The sequence below is a fragment of the Nyctibius grandis genome, chromosome 33 (assembly GCF_013368605.1).
Source record: "Nyctibius grandis isolate bNycGra1 chromosome 33, bNycGra1.pri, whole genome shotgun sequence".
In the NCBI taxonomy this organism is placed as follows: domain Eukaryota; kingdom Metazoa; phylum Chordata; class Aves; order Nyctibiiformes; family Nyctibiidae; genus Nyctibius; species Nyctibius grandis.
The window spans coordinates 3606985-3629569 of record NC_090690.1 but is presented as its reverse complement, the minus strand read 5'-3'; the positions used below and the strand labels follow the sequence as shown (position 1 = coordinate 3629569).

Genomic DNA, 22585 nt, shown 5'->3' with positions numbered 1-22585 from the left:
ACCTTATGTTCCAGTCTGAATTGGTTTAGCTTCAGCTCAGGGTTTGTATCTGAAAAACCTGCCTTCTGACAAAAGAAACAAAAACAAAACTTTAGTAAAAAAAGCAAGTTGCTTCTGCCTCTTCCCCTCCCTCAGGCCCATATGGGTGTTCTGATAAAATCATCTCTCAACCTTTTCTTAGGCCAAATAAATTGAGCTTCTTCAGACTCAGGTTTTTTTAAACCTCAAAACAATTCCTCAAGCTCTAAGAGGTGAGATATAGGTGAAACAGGACAAAGTGTTGTTCCCTCAGTCCATTCGGTCACCATGTCACATAGCCAGAGAAATCATTCAAACAGTAGCTTGGCTGTGGTGTCCCAACCACAAAATAATATGTTTATTTTTTCCACCACTTTTTTTGTCGTCATTTTATTGATAAAAACTACACAAAAACTAACTGATCATAATAATTAATTAAAAAAAAAAAAACCAAACCCAATGTTACACATTCTCCTGTGTTTTAGAAATTGTGTCAGCCAGTGAGTTTCACCAAATACTCGTGCTTTAAAAGATTTTCCTTCTGATCCATTTCAAGCACATCACTTCCATTTTGGTTCCCAAATGTCCATTAATTTTGCTTAACAAGCACCGCTGGACTGTAAATATGAGAGTCGTTACTCCGTTGCGTGTTTTCCCCTTTTTTAGAGCCCGAAAAGTAATTATAGTATCAACAATGAAGCACAATGAAGATAGTAAAAATCAAAAGCACCCTCCATAGTGTACAGCCTGTGTCTTAAATGTACATGCACCCAAGTTTCTTTGTTTCTGCTGCATCAATTGCCAATGTCCTTTTGGTTCAACATAAGCTTTAATGCCCATGTCTGAAGTTTGAAATATTAACGTTTGACCACTGAAAAAAAAAAACCAACAACAAAACAAAACAACAAAAAAAACAAACCCCAAAAAAGAAAATATATATCTTTTGTTTGTTTAAAAAGAACAAAAATATTAAACAAATCTTTGAAAGGTAATAAACACTTAATAAGGAAACATGGCTGACCCACCCCACCCAAACCCTGGCCCTCCCCACCCCTTTAAGTTTTACCTGTGGTTCTCCTTCCCTGGAACCGTGCAATGTAGAAAAATCAAATATACAAACAAAACTCTTAATCCATCCCTTTATGTAGCTAGAGTGAAATCTATTTTTTTTTTTTTTAATAAGAACTTCACAATCTCTCTTTAATATTTACATTGAGGAATTTGTTTGAAAGTTTAAAGCAAAGAAAATCCTGAAGTTCTCCGTGGGTACTGCAAGACAGCATTTCCACAGTCTGCGGAGTCTGCTTTATCCCCTTCCCTTTGCCTCTGTTGGAACATTTGTAACTGGAATGGTAGGTTTTAGTTTCTTGCCCTGGTCTCTTCTGAGATGAAAGGTCCCTCAAAAGGCCTCCCCACTCCGCCTCCTGAAGAAGGTGGCTCCGGCGTCAGTTTGGTATTCTCTCAATGTAAATGGCCGGAGCAGCCGAGCGCGCGATCGTCGCTATGAAGCTGTGGTCTCGACTGAGTTCCAGGTTGGTTGTCTCGGCCTGCTCCCGGGACATGGTATCGTACCCCTTATTTACATGGAGAGGCTTATGAGCTTGGCAGTATCCAATCACCGGCTGGTCGTAACTGTAATAGGGTAAAGTCTTCATGTGGTGAGGAACCTGCACCAGAGAAACAGATCAAAAAAAGAGAAACGTGAATAATGTGCCCCAGACGCCCTGGGTGCTCAGCACAGCTCGGTCATCGCACAGTTCTTGCTGCAAGAGAAACTTTTGAGGCTTCTAGGCTGTCTGCAGCATGTACAGATCTCTCTCGAACAGGACTGAGGACACTCGTGTTAGCCAGCGGGTCCCCGCTTCTGGGTGGCCGTCACAGCTGCTGGAAGCCCAGGTAACCACCGACTCCTCCTGGCCCTCTGCAGGGTGCTGAAGCCAGGTCAGAGGGGGCTACTGCCCATGTAGGTGGCTATGTTTGTGGGCAGATTTTCAGAATGGTCTGGCATGCCGAGTTCTGACCTCTTTTGGACAATCTGGCTAGGAAGGGTGAACTGGAAGCTACTGGTAACATGAACCTTTTAAAACTGGCCCTTCTTCCAGGGCCTCGAAAGGGGCTGAGCATTCCTACAAAGCTCAGACCAGCCTGAGCACGCCAAAGGACTGGAAAACCTGGCTGCCAGCACACGCAGCTTTCAGCACAGCTGGAACACATGTTTATTCCTTCTAGGACAAACGTGCTTGCCCAAGGTCCCAATTTCCTGGGTTCTTTATCTCACAACCTCACCAAAAGAAACTACTAAAGAGGCTCAGTTGATGATTACTGAAGCTGAGCAGATGCACACCTTGTAAACATGGTCATGTGTTTGAAAAGTCTGCAAGATCCATCCTCAATCCCATCTCTCTTCTTCACGTAAATACTCAGAAATTGCCAGCCCCCCACCTTCTTTTTTTTCCCCATAAATGTTCTATGCTTGCAAATGTTAATCTTACAACTAAATATGATTTACGGCACAACATCAGATACAAATCTTTGCAGATAATTTTATCATCTGCAAGAGATGAGCTGATCAAGTAGAAAGAAATATGCTCTTAGGGAAAAAGCCACACACTGCAGGAGATACAGGCAAGAGTTTATTCTAACACCGCTAGAAAACCTGAGCTCATTATAGCTGGAGATATCCCACACATAATTCAATCTTGTAACAAAGGCCTTTTTATTTTCCATGCCTAACTTTCAGTGAAGACTACAGAGCTAATTTATCACAAATTTCCATTGCATGGTGCACTTCCTTCAAAAAGGCATGAAAAAAGCAAAGGCATTAAGACTAATTACAAGTTTTGCAGGGTTAGAGTTCCTCTTGCATTCGCATCTCCTCAGCAGTTAGATTCCTCCCCCTGCTTCTCTGCTGAACGCTGGAGAGATTCCAAAACTCTTCCACTAGCTGGAATTCAGCTGAAAACATCATTTTACGTGACAGTTGAACAGCAAGAATGCAGAAGACAAGCTGCTCGGCAGAATTTGATGGGACAACTGCGTTCACTTGTGGATCAAATTCAGCCATCGTGCAAGAAACGATAACTCCCTTTGGATACAGCAATATCTATGCCAATTCGTATCAGGGCTTGGATTTGTCCTCAGCCTTTAAGGCAGCTCTTTATGATTCTATAAAAGCCAAGGACTGTTTGTGTTCTGGAGAGCTGAGAGATTGAGGTCCCGGCTTTACAGCAATAACGCACAGTGCATTAACCACCTGAGTCCTGTGCGAAGCACTGTTTGCTTGTTTTCTCCCCTTCTCCAAACAGGAGTCAAAAGGATCAGGATCTCAACAACATCCCTAAAGGGTGGATAAACACGCTTCCTTTTCAGTTGTTTCTCAGTAGTTTCATAGAATCTCTTGCTTGTTTTCACTTAAAAGTCAGATTTGCATGTGTTTCAAACCATATTAATAAGGGTTGCTGTGCCATATGCATGGAGGAAAAGTGGATATTCTTTGTTATTGTAAAAATAAAATAAAATAGGTGTATTAGACAACCCTATATATAAATAAATATAAATAAATGAATAAATATATATATACACATATATATATACAAAAAAAAATAAAGGAGCTGCAGGTTGATTTGTACACAGCATTTCCAGGATAATGAAGCCCAGCAATGGATTTGCACTTCCCTGTTCTCAGGCCTGGCCCTTGTGCTACTCTTCCTCTCCCTTTTTAGATGCTAGAACCCATTAAGGAAATAAAAAACCAAATTAAGTCAAATGACTGTAAGAAGCATTATCCTTGAGTCCAGTAAAGACTGAGTGAAAAAATACCAACAGTCCCTCCCCTCCCAAGTTAGTTCTTGTGATGCCTCTAGAATTAACAACCACACAAACAATTCAAAAAAGACCCTTCCTGATCGAAGTGAAAGCCTCCAGAGGACTGTCCCCACAAAATGGAGTGTCCTCTCCTCCCCTGAAACACAACGTTGCATTGTCAGAGACATGAGGGATCGGTTTTCATTTACAGTGAAATGACCGTACAGGAAACCTGAGCCCACAAAAGCTTTTTCTGGACACAGCCTTGACCGTAGAAACTATTGCAAACGTGGGCACAATTGTACCACCACTCAGTCTGATGCAAGCAAAAAGGATGGAAAATACTGATGACATTGTTCACTCCAAACAAAAGCTGATACTATTATATTTTTTCTGATTCAGAGATCAACAAAACATATTTATGAACATCTAAGTTGTCAAAAATTAATTTTATAAGTATTTTTGCTCCTGGTTCTGAAGTAACTTTTTTGTTTCATTATTGCTGTGGAACTAATGCCTGAGATACTGAGAGATGTGACCTTGGACAAGTCATTTTATGAGCTGGAAAATGAGAAGATTAAATCCTGCCCCTGCTTGCCCTTGGAGACTAGAGCTCTTTGACGCAAGGGCTGTTTGTGCAGGGACTAAAACAACACAACTGTAACCTACGCTGGGGCCTTTCAGCTGCTATGGCCTCCAAGAGACAAAAAAGCAGATGACTAGAGTGAAAAAAGTCCAAACAGGTCACTAAATACCTCAGCAAATAAATACAGCCTCTGGGAGTCTGTCTTCTCTACCTCAAGGCCTTTTCCAAGGAAGACACATTTTTCACTGGCTGGAAAGTGGGAGTAAGGCTGAGAATTTACCTGCCAGCAAATCAAAGGCAGAGCCAAGAGCAGACCTGGGATCCTCTAGCACGGTGTCCTTCACTGCCTCCTCCGTGCCGCTCTGCTGCCACTAACCACAGCCTTTTGTGCTACAAAATTCTTTAGATTTAGTCTTGGAAGCAGTTCAAATGTAAATGAAGATAAAGAGTTGCTCACATGGAAACCCAATAGATACAAAACAAAACTCTTTCTTTCCTATAATCTGTCATAACATCTGATTCAGTCCTTGGCTTCGTGTGCTCACTCGCGGTTACGCTCTGTGCCAGCACGGGCCGGTGCAGCTACCGGAGCTCAGGGGTGGGATACAGAGTGCCCAGACGTTGAACAGGAGATGACGCATGTGTCTGTTCACAGCATTTTCTGAATCATTTCTATTTTAATTTCTAAAAATGATGCTGCCTAATACTTACTTGAATGATTAAAACTTTTTGCAGTAGGAAAAACATAAATCGACAGGAGAAGGTACTCCAAAGTCACTGATGGACACTGGTTTTAGCCCACGTATGGCACCAAGTAGGAATGTCTTCTGCTCTAACGCCTTATTATAAGGGAGCATATTGCCTGTCCAGGGTTGCAGATAGTTGATTAAGTCAATGAATGAATCCGTGCTCTGAAGAAAGCAGTGACTCCATCATGCAATAAGCACTGTTTAAGTGTTCACGTGGGTTTTGGGCTAATGGGCTGGCTTAGTTAGCTAGTATTGACTTCTGAAGTCCACACCTCTGTAGATCTTCACTCAACATGTAATAAACATTGCATCTTAGCAGCCACACGCGTCAAACAAAGGTTCTATTACAAGCAAAATTTACATAAATCCCCAGCTACAGGAGGGAGATAAAAGATTTAGTGGTGTAAATTTAAGAATTCCCCTTCACAGCTGAATTGACGTTGGAGAGGTTAACCGCTCCACAGCCTTGCTGCTGATGAACAACTCCCTTCAAAATAAACAGGACTAGCTCGAGTCTACCTGAAATTCAGGGAAATTCTTGCCTGCATTAAAAAGATATTTCTCAACATTTCCCGTCCACCTTTCCTTTGACATTCAACAGTGCTTTTCAGTTAAACCCTCAGTCGTTCCAACATGCAAATACATGTATCCACATTCCAATTCAGGCGTTTTACACTGCACTGAAATTTATCAGCAGCTTTACTTACTCATGTCAGAAATACTGGGACATAAATTAGCTAACATTCTATACGTTCCTGATGATCATTACACAAGAAAGTTCTATTAAAAAAATTAAATTATAAGAATTCAGCTGGGACTTCTGCTTCTCATGGGTGCAGCCATTCAAACCTAGATTTTTACCAAAATATCAATAACAATCCTTACTCTGGAACTGGAAAGATGTAACCTTACCATCTAGGCACTGCATCTAGTGAGCTTTAAAGAGTATTGGATTGAGGCCTAAGTGAATATCAAGCGACCTTATTTCTAAAACACTTTTCTCTCTCTACCACCTCTCACAGTATGTGACACACCCTCACACACTCGTAATTGCTTGTTCTAGCTCCTAACAGGATGCTTCAGACACCCTGAAATCCAGCCCTGATATGAGCTCTAACCTCTGGCACCTCTCTACCGAGTAATGCCGAGAGAGTTTAACAGAACACCAAGTTCTTCACGCTGACTGCAACTCCTGCTCAACTATTTTCTTCTGTGCTCACAGCAACAGCCTCACTGCAGTGAAGACTAGTCGAGGATCAGACAGAGATTAACTGTCTCGCTCAGAATCACCTGCAGTTCTGCAAGATCTCATCACTAGCAGTCCCAGGTTGAAATAATTTCCTGGTAAACTGTTAAATCAAATTTTGGAAACACAGGTTTTCAGATCTATTTCATGTTGGAAATATTGCGAGCTTTTTCTTTATGCTCAATTTTGAAGAAAGATCTCCCACTATTCATTATCCTGCAGAGAAGGAAATTCTTTCTTGAGAAACACGAATGGCCGTGGATGTCTAAGTGATTCACTAGCAGAATTACCAACAAGCGGGCAGAAATATAATATAAGGAAGGACTGACAGTCCCAGCACAGTTGCTGGGAGATGTCCATAGTGGGATGGAGTGCACTCCATCTTCCCTGAGAGCAGAACGGTGTGAGGGCACGAACTGTCACAGGATCCTCAGACAAGTAACTGCTCTGGCAAAAACCTAAAACCTGGAGCCCAGCAATAGAAGTGATGTACTTTCTGTTCCAGCTGTCTCAGGTTGGGTACCTTGGCTTTATACATCCACTGTTTAGACACTGCAGTTCATATGTCTTAGTTCTGCTGCTTCTGTTTTCAAAGAGAAAGAACACTCTGTTTTTCAAACTAAAGACATGCTCCATTCATCCTGATGGAAAATGCAGCAGGACGACCACCACTGCCCTGCATTAGATGCATTTTCCTTCTACTAAACAAAAATGAAGCATGAATATTCTCCGGCAGTTGAACATTATCTGGTTTCCATTTGCTGATACTCTATAATCCAGGTAAACTGATTTATGTGTAAATGCTTGCCTAGTTAATGATTACACGATTAAATTACACACAACTTTAGTAGTTATCCATATGAAGTGGAAACTCAGAGTTACAAAATATGGAAGCTATGTTTTCTCATTAGTGCTAATATCTAGTCTCAGAACACCATGACTTCACTGCTGAATTAGCATCATAGCTGTTGATAAATCAAATTCAGAGTTCATTTTAAATCCTATCATAATTTAGAGTAAAAATAAGCAAGATATACTATCATAACTTTATTATTAGTGAAGCACACGGCTTCACCTTAGAGATAGATTGATCAGGCACATTAGGCAGATATAGCTGGTATAAACAATTCCAGTGGATTTCACACTGCTGAAAAATCACAGTTAACAACCCTGGAACATCCCTTTGGAGTCAGCTCAGAACAACATTCCTATTCAGGAAAATGCACAATCATACACTTCCTACTAAACCCATTAAAAGGGACAAATGCAGATATTGAAGTTAGTTCTGACATATGAATGGGACGTGTTTTCTTCTGTTTCCAGCTGCAACAAACACAAAAGTGCCTGGCTGTTTTTTAAAATAAGCCTTTTGTTCTGAAATTCATGTTTCCTAAGGTAATTCTCATATTGACAAAAAAAAAAATCAAAGTCTCATTTATTAAAAAACTTGAAGCTCTGAAGTCTGAGTGCTCCGTTATGAGGTGGTGTGAGGTTTTTACGAGCACTGTTTTTACTGAGGTGTCTGTGTGACATCTGAGCATTTCAGAAAAACTCTCAACTTGATTTTTATGTGAAGGTCTTCAAAATCTTTAATTAGCCTAGGTTTTCTAAGAGGCACACATCCCACTGGGAACTTTGCCTGAGGTTGGTATGCCTACCTCATTGGCATGAGGCATTGAGCGAGAGTCTTTTGGTAGCCTGAATTTTAGATGCAATTCCCCCAACCAATTTCCTGCAATTTCATGTTCGATTTCCTTCCTACTCCAGACAGAAACCACTTCTCTGCCTCCTCTATCTATTTCCCACCAAATCAGATTAATGGTCTGAAATCTTTTGAGGATGTAGGGTTTGGATGAGGGCACAGGATGGCTTCTCCAACACGTGGAATGGAAGCCTCTTTATTGAAATTTAACCCAGAGATAAAAGGTTGTGGGTGGCAGGTCTCAGACCATGTCCTAATAAAAAAAAAAAAAAAAAATGGTATCAGTGGAAATTTGGAGCCTAAATACTACCAATGACTGACACGTGGGTCATTAATCTTACTCAATTCTTGTATTTCTGGCCAGGAAAATGGGATCCCCAACCTGACAGGTTGTCAGAAGACAGGTCTTAGTATAAAAAATGTAGAGAAACACCAGACAGGAGACACAGGGCAGAAGATAGTGCAGGCATCAGTTACTTTTGCACGTCCTATTAAAGTGCTATTTATAGTTCATAAAAAGTTAACTGATCATTAATAGACATAATAAATAACTACAGGAATTAACCACCATTGTATTAAACATGATTATAAGCATATTAACCTAATAAATTATATGTCATGCTAATAAGCAACTTATGGATAATATGAGACTATATAATTCTCTATATAATTGCTTGATTTTGTATAAAACAAAGTTAATTAAAATAGATCTATTAATTTCTTATGTGGCATTAAAATATTCACCAACTTTTTAAAACATCTATAAGCTCTACAGGATATACTCTAAAGACAGAATTTTATGGTTTATTCAGTCATCCTTGCAGAGCGTATTTCATGTTTTAAACCCCTCTATAACATCACCCTGTCAGCTCCACTGACACTGTGAATTGGATTGTAAGCTTTCCTTTCCTACAGATAACTTCCTAATCCTTCTATGCCATCACACAAGTGCCTTTCCCTTTAAAACCGAACCTCGACGGAGGGTTTTAACTAAGTGTGCTTTTCTAGAGATCAGGAGAAAAATCGTGCACACCCCACTGCTCCCTCTATGGGCAGATTTGATCTTTCAATCAGTAAATGAAAAGGTTTCCCTAAAGGAAACTCCCCGAAAGAAGAAAGTCTTCTAAGCCTTGTTATTGTTCCTTGGGCAGAATATTTCTTTTAAATTGCTTTATCTGTTTTTTATGGAGTATCTGGCTCCTGACAAAAAGGCCCACTGATGAAAAACTTAACGTGAGATTCACAGCAACCTTCGATTTCCCGCCGTGGAGGGCCGATAAAATAAACAAACTATCTAGATATTCTAATTGGAAAGCCATTAATATTGCTTTCAGTGCTATTAGGATAATTTCCTATAGAATTCAATAGGAATAGAAGCCTGGTGGTTCGAAAATGGTTTTACATTGCTCGGGGAGAGAAGATTAGTTTTTCAAAAGCAATGCAGTACGTTACCTATCTAGATGCAAAAGAGCCCCTTTGGGTGCCTCTCTGTATCTTTGGGCGCCTAAATACACACACTTTCAAAAACGTAGTCTCTTTTCAGGCAACTCAGCTCTCATTTAGACACTTTAAAAAGCTATATTCTCACCAGGAATTTCTGCTTCTCATGTATCGCATGGAGAGCCGCAAAGTGTAGATCATTTGTATTTAACCTATCAAGACAGAATCCCAGAATCAGTGAGGTTGGAAGAGCCCTCTGGGCTCATCGAGTCCAACCATGGCCCTGACACCACCATGGCAACTAGACCAGGGCACTAAGTGCCATGTCCAGGCTTTTCTTAAACCCCTCCAGAGATGGTGACTCCACCACCTCCCTGGGCAGCCCCTTCCAATGGCTAATGACCCTTGCTGAGAAGAAATGCTTCCTAATGTCCAACCTGACCCTCCCCTGGCCAAGCTTGAGGCTGTGTCCTCTTGTCCTATCTCTGGTTGCCTGGGAGAAGAGGCCGACAAGTCAAAGGTCCATCTAGCCAAGTCTCCAATGGGTCAAGAAGAAAGAGCAGAGCACAGGTCAACAACCCTGTAATAACTCCCACAGAGCATCCTCCTGACCTCCAACACTCCCAGCTTCAGTCAGCTTTCTAAACTGCTGGCTTTTCAGGCCTGAAATGCTATGGGGCTGGACCTTCCAACGTATTTCAGAGCCTGAAGCATCCTCACAGGCCGCAGGTCCAGTGCAGGATTTGGGAAATGGAGGACACTGTGTCTGCCGAAAAAGAATTGCGGCAATAAGGGAAAAGGTAGAGCTGTTTTTCCATGCAGTGATCATAAAGATGGCAATGTGCTCCATCCATTACTCACAAATAGCTACAGTATTTAATATGAACATCTGATAATGTTGCTGCCACAGTGACAAATGAAGGCACTGGAGAATGAGTGAAATAAGTCCTTGTCTCATATTAAAATAGTGCCTTTTCATTAGATCTGCTGAGAATTTATAGTGTGCAAAAGAGCTATCCAGAAATTGATGGCTTCTTTAAAGATTTTTAAATACTATTTAAAGTTGTACATGGATTCTGTACATCAAGAGACCAAAAATATACTTCCTAAAGCTGGAGAAACGTGATTCAAATTACACAATATTTTGCCCTTCAGATATGAGCAGGTATAAACAAGACAACATGATGGCTTGTGGTTAAAACCCACACCAGTGCTAACAGAAAGGGGATACTGGGTGCCTTATCAGACTGATAACAGAAATGGAAGGTTTTCCTTCCATGTTATCTAGCTATACTACACCCAAAAGTTTTGGCTGGAGTCAGATGACAGTCTCAACCTATTTTTGATTAAAAAAAAAGCTTAGAGCCACATTTATAATTGGCACTAATTTCATTTAATGTGGCAATATCAAATATGCAGATAGTATCCAGCCCCCGCACCCCCAACAGCTATAACATGAGAGAGTCCTTCTCCTCTGTCATCATTTAAAATTCAATGCTCAACATCATGGCATTGACCTAAGAGAGCAGATAATTTATTTTTCAGTCATCTCAAGACAATTTGAAGGGGTCCTTCTCAACAGAAAATGGGTGCCAATGAAAAGAGTAACTGGCAGAAAAAATAAAGAAAGAAGATGCTCACACTACTGTTGTTTCACCTGATCTGGGGATCAGATGGCCTACATCAGACCATCAACATCCAGAACTGCTGATCAGGAATGAAGAGGAGCAAGCAAAGCATCATGGCTGGAAACGGAGCACAGGTTCAAGGAATTACTCCTCTCTCCTGAGACAACAGTGAGATAAATTCACTCCAGTGAGAGAGAAGAAACCAACCGCTGGCACTACAGACCTTCTTGGACACGGGAGGGAGCTCCTATTATACTGAACGTCTCAGCAGGATTCTATTCATGAGAAATTACCAGATTTTAATTGCCTTCCCTGTCTCCCAGCAGAGGAATCAGTGTGTACAATGGCACAAATGTAGTGGCAAGAAGATTAATCCAGTAGCAGAAGGGACAGCTTCTCTTCCTGATGTGCGTGTCACTTCCATTACCACTGATGGGAGCCGCGTGCCTACGCTGAGAGAAAACTGCAAACCCCCAGTTTCCCAAAGGTACTGACACATGGCTCGTATTGGGGTGAGGATTTATATAATCACCGTCTTTGCTGAAAGGTTAAGGAACAGTCTCTGCATCTTGCAGCACCGTAAGTTAAGGTAGAGTAGGGCGGAGCTAGAGGGAAATGGCGATTTTAGGTTCAGGGAGAGAAAATAATTTAGGGGTGAAGAATTGGCAGGAGGGTGCCTAGTTGTGGGTGATGATCCCTGGTGCAAAGGCTGGAGGACCTGGTGTCAGGGCTCCTTGAAGGCAGTGGCTTTAAGTCAGCAGAGAGGGTGGAGTGGCTGGAGCGTGCCCTGACCCCGGGAGACAGCCTGGCTTCGATGTGATGGGGAATAAACACTCGGCTCTCTTCCCAGCTCCTCTGCCAAACCTGCTGAACACACAAACTGCAGTGGGAGAGCAAGTTCAGTTCCTTAACTAGCTAAGGGGTGATGCTGTTCAGCCCATCAGCTCCAAGAAAAATCCCTCTACCTGAGCATCAGACGCTACCAGTCTGCCTGGCTATAAATATATCACTAGTAGGTATAGGTTCACCCTCCACCCACCTGTGCCAAAACAAGATATTACAGAGTAAGAGGAGGACTTCAATTAAAGCTCATAAAAAGCCTTGAGACCCTTGGGTATGAATTGATACAACAACTCACTGTATTCCTAAAGCCTCTCTCTACCGTGACAGGGCAGCATGTTCTGCCAGTGCTCATCTAGGAGCGTGTGACGTGCACGGGAGGGATGCAACAGCAGCGTTGTTAGTGCTTTCTGAACAGACTCCTGAGATGGCAAACAGGGAGAACAGAGAAGGCAGGGCAGGGACTCGCACAGTATTAGAAAATTAGTAACAAACAAGGGTTCAGGCTTCAGTCATGTTCTATAGAGTCTTTGTCTATCAGAGATCAAGCAAGCAGAAAATTAATGCAAGACTGTCCAGCATTGCAGGCAAGGACATTTCACAATGATAGCATTATTTTTTAATACTCTACAGAAAACAAATGACTTTTTCATTCCTCTGGGCAAGTCTTATAATACACAGGGAAATAATCAGTAAAGACATACTCAGAATCCCTGAGAAAATTGGAAGAAAGATGGGTTAGAAAATATTCTTGGCGTAGCAATCTTTGCTGCTAGAAAACCAAGCGGATCAATTAAATTACTCCATGAAAACAAAACCAATGGGAATAATTATTGAGCAACAGTAGCTTAAAGCAGAAAGGAATCTCTGGATGACATTAAAAAAAAAAACAAACCCAAACAAGCCACACACTAAGTCCTCAAAACAGCCACTGTATACCATGAGAAGAGAGTACAGCAGCTACACAGAAAAAACCCTGAACCACCAGACACTACGGTTTAGTGGTCAGCCCAGTGAGAACTGGCACGGGAACTCCGTGGTCAAGATGGTTAAGAAGTAGAGGAAAGAAGAGGTGCTCCAAGCTGCCTTTTCTCTGGGAAATGGAAAAGAGCAAGTGGCCTGAGGTTCGTCCTGTTTCTAAGTACCAACAGAGAGCGGCTCCAGACAGAGGGTCAGGATGGAACAGCTTTGGGACTGCCCTGTGTCAAGATCATCGCTCTCCCCTCTTGTCAGCTGGCAAGAGCCGGAGCTGTAATTCCCGACAAACAGATCGTGATGTGGAAATCTGACCGGAAACCGAGACCAGCTCCGAAAAACACAAAGTGTTCAGACACATTCAGCCAAACAGAAATAAAGCGCCTTGCCTGTGCAGCTGAGCACTATTGGGTCTAGCCAGGAGAGGGCTGTAGAGTACATGGACTTCGGAGCCTGCTAGCTGGTTGCATGTACAGACTCTGGCGTTTCAGGAAAGCCAAACAAAGCGCTCTCGTACCTATTCTGATGCAATGAACATTAATAAGCAAAAATATTTGTTGCCCACTTGGACCGTTTCTGTGCTTGAGCACAGCAGTAGCGATGGGGTGTAAATGAAAAGAACCAGGTTCAAAGAATCCTGCTGGAAAATAAAACCTGCCCTGTGAGCTGGATTTCTAAAACCAAAGGAGCTGCCGTTGGAAATATCTGCAGCTCACACCAAGAAGAGACAGCATGCTTGAACAACCTCTCCACCAGCTGAGCATGAGCCAAATGGCTTCCAGCTACTCTGATATTTCTTAAACTTGTTCTGTTTGGGAAAGGTAATGCCAGTGTGTCAGAGGGATCGGCAAAGAGGTAAGTAGTGCAACTTCTTCAGAGCGTAGTATTACTTTGGTGCATTACTGGCATGGAGGAACATGGAGCTGTAGCTGTTAACAACCTCCTGCATGGGATCTTTCCCTTTGATGGGTCCATACCCCTTGCAGCCACCTAGAAGAAATACCCAACGTCTAGTTCCAAGTGATACTGTGACCTGATCCCTAACTACACAAGCGTGAAACAGACTAGGAGAAGAAATAGAAAGAGATAAATAAAGCTCTCATCATCCAAAATCTGTTCACTTGCAGGGCCTAGTGGCCCTGACCACCACTGAAACGGCACTGTGGTAACCAACGCTCGTGCGTTTAGTAAGAGTCCTTGCCCTGCAGAGCTTGTACTCCAGACAGGCATGACAGATGAAGGGTGGGAGAAAGGAAAACAGCAAACAAGAAAAAGATTTCTAAACTGATGCACAGATTGAGGGACAGATTTTTCCATGAGCTAAATACATGAATACAGATCTTTTATCCCTAAATGACTTCCCTCATCATGTGGCCACTGTGACTGTGTATATATTTGCAAGCGATACAGCCCAGTATGAGGAAATCTGCAGAGCACAAGAATTGGTGTTGAGTACACAGTGTCCACAACATACACATTTCAGAGGATTTACACCAAACTAGCTCCAGTCTGGTCCCATAACTCTTAGAGCAGATTCAGTTTAGCTTCATCTCAAAAGGATTCGGTCTTTGTTCTCTCTGACTGCTCTGGGATGTTAACTGAAGCACATTAAGGGAGGATAATTGAGACTCAGGTCAAAAGTATGATCCTGATCTGAACTAAAACACTGATGTAAATACAGCCTCTGGGGGCCAGGGAAGCGATTCAGCTCTCTAGTGTCCCAAGACAACACGACAGAACTCAGAACTGCCAGTTAAAGGTGGTTTTGACTTTGACACTGTAGTTTAAGGTGATGCTACAAACCTCCATGGAAGGGGGGTGCCCACTGCTACTTTTAAGAGACCTCTTTACTTTCACACAGTTAATCCAAGATCAACAAAACCTTCACAGAACCGCAAAGATGGATGCTCAGCAGGTCATGCTGGGCTTCCTTCTAGAGGCAGCACACAGCAATCTCACTGTGTCCCAGAACACAAGGAGAACAGCTCTTGGGCAGAACCCCTCTGAATCGGAGTTGGAGCCCAAAAAACTGGCTAGGCGCTGAAGATGACCTGTGTAAACCAGTGTTTCATGCTCCTCTGGCAGTGCGCTGCGGCTGCCAGCGCCCCGAGGGCTGTTCAGACCCCTCTGCTTCTTTCCTGTCTCTTCACTCCAAACTAAAAAGAGAACAAAGGTGACATTGTGACTCCAGGCCAGTCTGTGCACTTCTCTGGTGAGAGACAGGAAGAGGAAGGCTGAGGAAACCAATCCCACAATAACTGCAGCAGGAAACAGATAAAAGATTGTGGAAAAGACATTGGATTGCTATTGCACCAAGGCTTCTCTCTCAAGAGCACATTCTCGAGAACACACTCTACGTCGAGGGTTTTCACTGCCATCAGTGAGCAGCGTGAAAACCTCGAACAAGCAGAAGGGGTCAGATCAAGCACGTACTGCCCACAGGGCCTCTGGAAAGCAAAGCAAATCAAAATATCTCTGAGAACAGGGACCGTTCAGGGACCAGGCAGGCTTCCTGAAATACAGAGCAGACTGTTTAAAGATACACTCTGTCTTCTGTCTGCCCTAAAACAAGGATGGAGGAAATGAGGGATAGCAATAGGTGTATGAAGATTAATGTGGAATACAAGAAAGGCAATTTATCTCAACGAACTGAGCTCTGCAAAAAAGAGCGTAAATCACTGGCCATTTCTCCATATCCTTTACCATTATAAATAATAGTGTTTTTCAACCACTAACAGAATGGGTTCATGAGATTATTGGGTATTTCAGGAGCCAAGTGATCACCCATCCTCTTCACACTGGTGGAATCGTTTATGTTTGGCAATCAGAAAGAATTCAGACCTGCATGATACGAGATCTACTGCATATGTATCTTCCACAAAGTAAAGCACGGATAATAACACTAATAAGCCATGATTCACAGCAAGTGTGCTGCAGTCCCATCGGTGTTCACCCATGAGGTCTTTATGAAATTTTATACAGAGCATGTTTTCAGCATGCCACATTTGTAAGTGAAATCATGGTAGCAACAAGAACAAACATCAGTTGTTTGCCCTTGTGCTGCACCTTTCATCCAAGGGCTCTGCAATCATCATTCAGGTAAGTCCTGCGTTGCTGCTTTCAGATGAGTGGATATCTCTAAGATAACCCCACCTGAGAGTTGTCTCCCAATTTAACAACCAGTATCAGATCTATCTAGAAACAACCCTAATAATTTATCACACCTTAATGCACCCCTGTGCTTCCTTATTGCTATATTCTTCAAACAAAGCAAGTGATGGGTTTTCTACATTGATTAAATATTTAGATGGAGTTTCTGGTCATTGTTTCTCACTGTTTTCTGGCACTGTGTGCCTGGTGCCTCACACTTCTGCAAGCATGTTCCTTCCAGCCTCTTTCTGCTCTGGTGCATCTTGCCCGTGGCCTTCGCTGAGAAGGGAAGGTTCATGGTGGCGTGACTTGTACGACCCACCCCGCTGATGAGCTTCGACCCCTGGCAGCTCCAGCTATTTTCTCAGCCATCTGTGCCAGTTGTCAGGACCTGGCAGCAGGAGAACCAGCCGTGCTGCTCATCCAGCATTGATATACATGTTGCAAAGTTCCTGAATAATTCTTTTATATATTTAATATTTGCATATTTCCCTAATCCATTAATTTTCTACAGCACTTTTGGCTAGGGCTAATGTTAATTCAATACTCAGATACATGGCTCTATAGTGTGACATGGCCAAATACAGTCAATCATAAGGACCACACTGACAAAAGACTTTGGCGGGGGCGGGGGGCACACCAAAAGGGGCTTTAGAAATCTCAGAATCTTAAAACCTGTCCCCAGTGCTGCAGATCCAGGGCCAGTAAATCAGTTAGAGATGTTCTTCCAATTCAGGAAAGTGAAACTACGATATTGTTTCTGCAGCCCAATATATAGCCTTTTATTTCATCTCCATCAAATTCAACTGGTTTTATCCTTTATCAAATCAACAGGACTTTCCTATAAGGCACCGTAAGTGTTCTGGTGATGGACTCTTCCCTAACTGCAGCCACACACAGTGCCTAGCAGAGCGGGGCTGTGATCACAGTAAGGCTTACAGCATCTGCTGTAATTCACTAATAACCACAATACTTAACAGAAGGGACACAAACAATGGGGTCCTTGGAAAAAAATGAGTCCTCTGGGTGCCACCTCAGTTTAAGTAATAAACACAGCCTTTTTCTTTGGCCTGTGTGTTCTCCCACTCATATAAACAAAACCAGGGGAAGGTTATTTAAGTATCTATTAGTTTCCCAGTAATTATGTTGTTCCCCTCCCTATTCTTTACCCTGGAATGAAGTACCTGGACTTGCATCAGAACGACCAACATATACAGTCATTATAACCAACTATTCACTGCCTTGACACAAGACTTGCTGCTCGGAGGAAGACCCTCGGAGCCCTCAACTCCTCGTTACAAACAAGCTCCCAAGGTAAGATGAGGCACGGTGAACGACAGTAGTGCAACGTACTGGTTGCCAGCTGGACAATGGTTGACATGGTTACCCTTTTCCTTTTTGTGCTACAGGTATGTAGTAAGTCCAGCTTCAAAACCTTACTACAATGTAACACAATGCAAAGCAGTCTCTTCCTATTACCATGGAAGAAAAGCCATTGACAGACTTGTGTGCCCTTTGAAAGCAGAGCAGCTCTGACATCAAAGCTCACAGCACTCCTCTGCAATAGTTATTCACTGTGTCTTTGTGGTCAGGAACTAAAACATTTTTTATGAAGTTCTAAGGGAAAAAATTATCTCCTGAAAATGAGTCTCTTGTAGTAAGTGCTGCAAATAATGAACAGCTGCATTGTTTCCTCTGGAAGGTGAATCGAAGGAAATGCAGTCTTAATGGGCATTTAAAGCAGGAACGGGTCAGTCTCCAAGATGTTTATTGGGCATAATGGAAACATTCAGTTGTCAAAGGAAACATTAAAAAAAAATTGACAGAGTTAGGAAGGACACATTATTGAAACACTATTTATCTATCAGAAAGAAAACAGCTGCAGATTAGAGGGGAGTGTGATCAACCATGGCTCAATTGTAGCCTCGACCATATGGATTTTGTCTGACAAATCAGGGGACTATATTTCCCCCCGCCTCCTTTTGCAAGTGGGGCCTAAGTATTACAATGCAAAAGGAATAATAAAGCACATATATCCTCACAAAATGTCCTTGGAGGGCTCTGCTGTCACTCCTTGCCACGAATGACAGCTCTCTCGGCACGCCTGATGCGGTGCGAATTTGTACACTAACGCTGTGATGACAGTTCCAGCGCTCAGACTTTGCTGAAAGACTGACAGACCCTTCAAACCTGCTGCCCTTCAGTCTTTGTTCAGAGGGAGTGGTCTTCATCCTTCTCCTTCAATACCAAGCTAGCAGATATTTCATTCCAAAAATTCCTTGGTTTCCAGGCCATTTCTACAAGTCTCCTGCAATACCACACTCCAGCTGGCCAGCTCTGCATATATTAATGCTCCAAACATTTTCTTTTCTACATATGTCATCCAAGATAATCTGGGAAAAAAACCCAAAACGCTCAAACCATACAGCAATCTAAGCCTACTTTTTTTAAACAGAATAAAATATTAATAATTTATGTTCCCTTTGTGATATATGCAGTTGCTAGAACTGTTATGAATTTTGAGGAGAAAAGTTAACAACAAAATAATAAACACTAGAAGTTGATACAAATTTAGGACAGAAGAGAACCGAAGGACCTGCACACATAAACCACTTGACTGGTCGTCCAAGCATTGTCAGAGAGACTCTATTACCGCAGGCTAAATCCTACACAAACCCTCTAATGCACAAGGGGATTCGGTAGAAACTACAGGAAAAGAAATACATGGCAAAGCATGTTTGGTTCTTTTCTGGCTGCACACCAAGGGAGGGGAGGGACAGTTAACTATTAACCACTATTTACTCGTGCATATCCATGGCGTTGCCCAGCTGCTTGGAGTCCTGGCTGCTTTGGTGTGAAACACTGTTTGGATCAGGCTTGGAAAAGATGCCCGATCTGCTGCCCATAGCACAGAGGCTGCCGTGTTCGTTGGAGCTCTGATCCCAGCCTGAGAGCTCGAGGAGCTCGGGTAATGCAAGACAATTAATTCTGGTCCTGTTGAAGACTAATAGGACCTTTGCAATCGATGCGCCTGGCTGCAGGATGCCCTCTCGGGCAAGAAAGGAGAACAAATTACTTTCCCCTTTCCTTTTTTACGGAAATCAGACCTTCCAAGCAGTGGCAAACACAATTATCAAGCCACAGTATCTTCTCTGTTCTGACAAGTTGTACTTTACCCAACCCAGATGCGAGGCAAGGTCCTCACTCCGCAACACTGCAACCTTCATGCTTTCCTGAACATGAATATTCATTTGATAAGCAACCTTAATGATGGAACACAAAAGACACTTCTCCTCCCCCCACCCATGCGCATGCTCTCAGAAGCAAGTATTAATTGTAAATACATTAAAAAAACCAGCCACAAAACAGAGTCAGGGAAAACCTTGTCCCACTCAACATTCACTGTGAAAACCAACTACTGCAAACTCTCCTACCCCCTACTCTCCCTTTGTGTCTGTGTTTACCAAGCCTGAGAGCGCAGATATGCTAATATAATTAGTACAGTTCTGCAATCATTATTCTGTTGTCTAGCAAACTAACTCCATGGCAATTGTAGCCTGCGCTGGATTATTTTGACTAAATAAATCTCTAGCTCAATCTAAGCAGTATGTAGAATCCATAGAAAGATTATGACCCCATTTTCTCAAACCCTACAGAAAACACACTTCTGTCCCTGAAGAACTGACATGCTACAAAGGCAGGGGAAGATTCTTGTGATTTTGAGAGACCAGTAAACTGAGACACTATGACAGCAAGGACCTTCTTTTATAGAACTGTAACCAGCTGAAATTTGCTTTCAGACACTTCTGCTCACCTTGTTTTATATTTTACAGGACTTTTTAATTGATCTGGATAAAATTATGTTATCCCTTTCTGTACTGTGAGAAACTGTGTAAACCTTCCTTGGCCACTGTTGCAATAGCATCTTATAAAGTTACAGATTTCAGCCCATCTCACCCTCAGTCATCTCTCTTCCAAGGTGTGAGATGTTGTCCATTTACCATCTCCCTCTACGTAAGACTTTCACGCCTCTGATATTCCTATTCCTTTTCTCTCTCTGTTTTCCAGTTCTACTAAATCTTCTCCGAGGTGGGGTGACCAGAACTTCAGGAAACACCCACCTGCAGTGAGCAGGATGGAACAGTGATGTTTTCTGTTTCATTCTCAACTTCTTGTCTAGATATTTGCCCTTCCGATCACCACCGAGCCGTTTTTAAAGAACTAAGCACAGCGATTCCAACACAGCCTAGTTTTTTAAGAGCCCTATTAGTAAAAACTTTTAGCAGTTTTTAAGAGCCCTATTAGGAAAAAAAAAAATCTTATATTTGCTACTTTTATTATTCAGTGACTGATATAAGCAATAGACACCCCACAGTTGTTAGCTTAGCAATTTCGTATTACAACAGTCCTTAGAAGTCTGGGGTGAACATCACCCAGTCCTAGTGATTTGTTGCCATTCACTTTACTGATTTGTTCTAAACCCCCGGCTATTGATCCACCAGCCCCCAGCGCAGAAGAACTGAGGTTTGATCTTGCATCAACGCAAAGTTTTCCCCTTGCTCCAGGGAGTTCAGGATTCTGCCTAGCCGTTTCCATCAAACATCATTACCGATTTCTAGCCTGGACAGCAATTCATTTAGACATATTTAATTCCACTTCAAGTTAGGTAATTTGTTCATCTTTAAATAAAGGGAAGTAGCATAACTAAAGAAAATTGAGATATCACTTCTTGAAGCACACAGACCTATTTCCACACATAAAATGAAACATGTGTTTACTAATTAACACAAAACAAGCTTTGACAGTACAATCTTTGTGGCACTGAAAACCTGTTCACATAATCCAATCCACGTAACAGCAGCAACTTCTTGGCAAAGTGTAAGGAAGGGCATTTGTCTCCTAAACCCTTCGCCTACCCAGATAAGGGAAACATGCCCTTTTTGCACTCTCGGCTGCATTAACAGGAATTCTCTTCACTCACTGTCACGAGAAAGCTATGGCTGCTAGTAACTCCCCTTCTCAGAGCTGTTGGAAGAAGGAGAGAGAAGTCCCTATTCTTAAAAAAACTCGGTGTCATTTAATCTCAAACTGCTGTTATTTGTTCCCCTTAAGGAAAATCCATTACTTTAAATTTGTCCCTAAAGTAATCTGGCTTTATCTTTTTTTGGGCGAAGGTGAATTTCTGTTTATTTCCCCCTGTCCCACTCCCATATTTTCAAACCATACAGAAGGCTTGGAAAGCTTACACCTAGTTTGCAATTATTACCTTTTTAATTTAGCAGCTCAGCGTAAATCAGTAATAAACTTCAGGAAGTTTTCTTCTTTGTTGATTTATCTGTTGTTTTCTTTGCTCGCTTGTTTTAAACTACCTTAGCTGTCTATAAACTGATTTTTGTATCACAGAACTTTCAAGATATGTTGGTTTCGGGAAGATCAGAGAGCAAAAATCTCTTATGCATTTGCAGGTTTGGGTCCCTTGTATAAAATCATACCAGTTCCAACATTCTTGAACTTACTGTTTCAGGGAGAAAACACTTGACAAGTGCTTTACAGGCCTGCAGCAGACTTTGCTGCCAATAGATTACACCGGCAAAAGCACTGTCTAGAAACAACGCTGGGATTGCCTGCTATTTCATGCTCTGTTTCCAGAGGTTGGTTGGTTTTTCTTTCACTGAACTTTTTAAAAGTCACAAATAAAACATGGAGAACCAAGATATTTAGCTGTCTAAAGACAGAAACTGATTCATCTAGTGACTTTCAAAACTGTTTTCAGAGATGAAAATTGTTGGAAATTAAGGAAGGTGGGCCTTAGCCTTCTGAAACACTTCTGTAAATCCCATAAATCGCTTTTCTAATGTCTTTAAGCTACCTGAAAGCCTTTGGGAGTTTGGGTCCAACGTTACAAGTGCTTAAAAAAGAGGAGGCAGCTCAGATTAATGTTTTAAAACTTCTTACTGGAAATGAGATTCTGCCCTGCTGTTCTTCAAATCCGTAGCATGAAGTCCACTGCAAAAGAAGAAGTTTCTAGACTAGCAAGATGTCTCCAGTGCTTCTGATAAAACCAAATGAGAAACTAAACTTACTGGGGAGCAGGCTTCTTCCTACGAGGGGACACACTGACAACCACCAAGTGTAAATGCCCTAAGAGTAGGGCTTGCTTTTGTAGACATAAACTCAACGATTGCAACCACGCGCCAAACCCTGCTCAAACATCGGTATGAAATTAACTGCAACTCTTCTATGTTTCCCCAGAGGTGTTTGCTTAACAGGAGTTTCTTTGAACACGAAGCATCTTTAATGATTCCATCAAATCCACACTAACAGCTTCGGGGTGTACAGCCATTTACTCTAGCATGGGAAATGCCTGGTTTAGAGTTGTTTTTTTAATTCTCAACAAGGTTGTTCTGTTTAGCTTGGATCTCATCATAACTCATCAGTACTCGATTG

General features: G+C 42.1%; 1 protein-coding gene across 1 annotated transcript in view; it reads right to left on the bottom strand.

Annotated features, from left to right (window-relative positions):
- Positions 1-1463: 1463 nt before the first annotated feature.
- Positions 1464-22585, bottom strand: part of LRRTM4 (leucine rich repeat transmembrane neuronal 4) — a 193226-nt gene continuing 172104 nt past the window's right edge. Inside the window, exon 4 of the mRNA XM_068421297.1 lies at positions 1464-1685. Coding sequence (XP_068277398.1) covers positions 1464-1685 — 222 coding nt within the window. The remainder of the gene's footprint in view (positions 1686-22585) is intronic.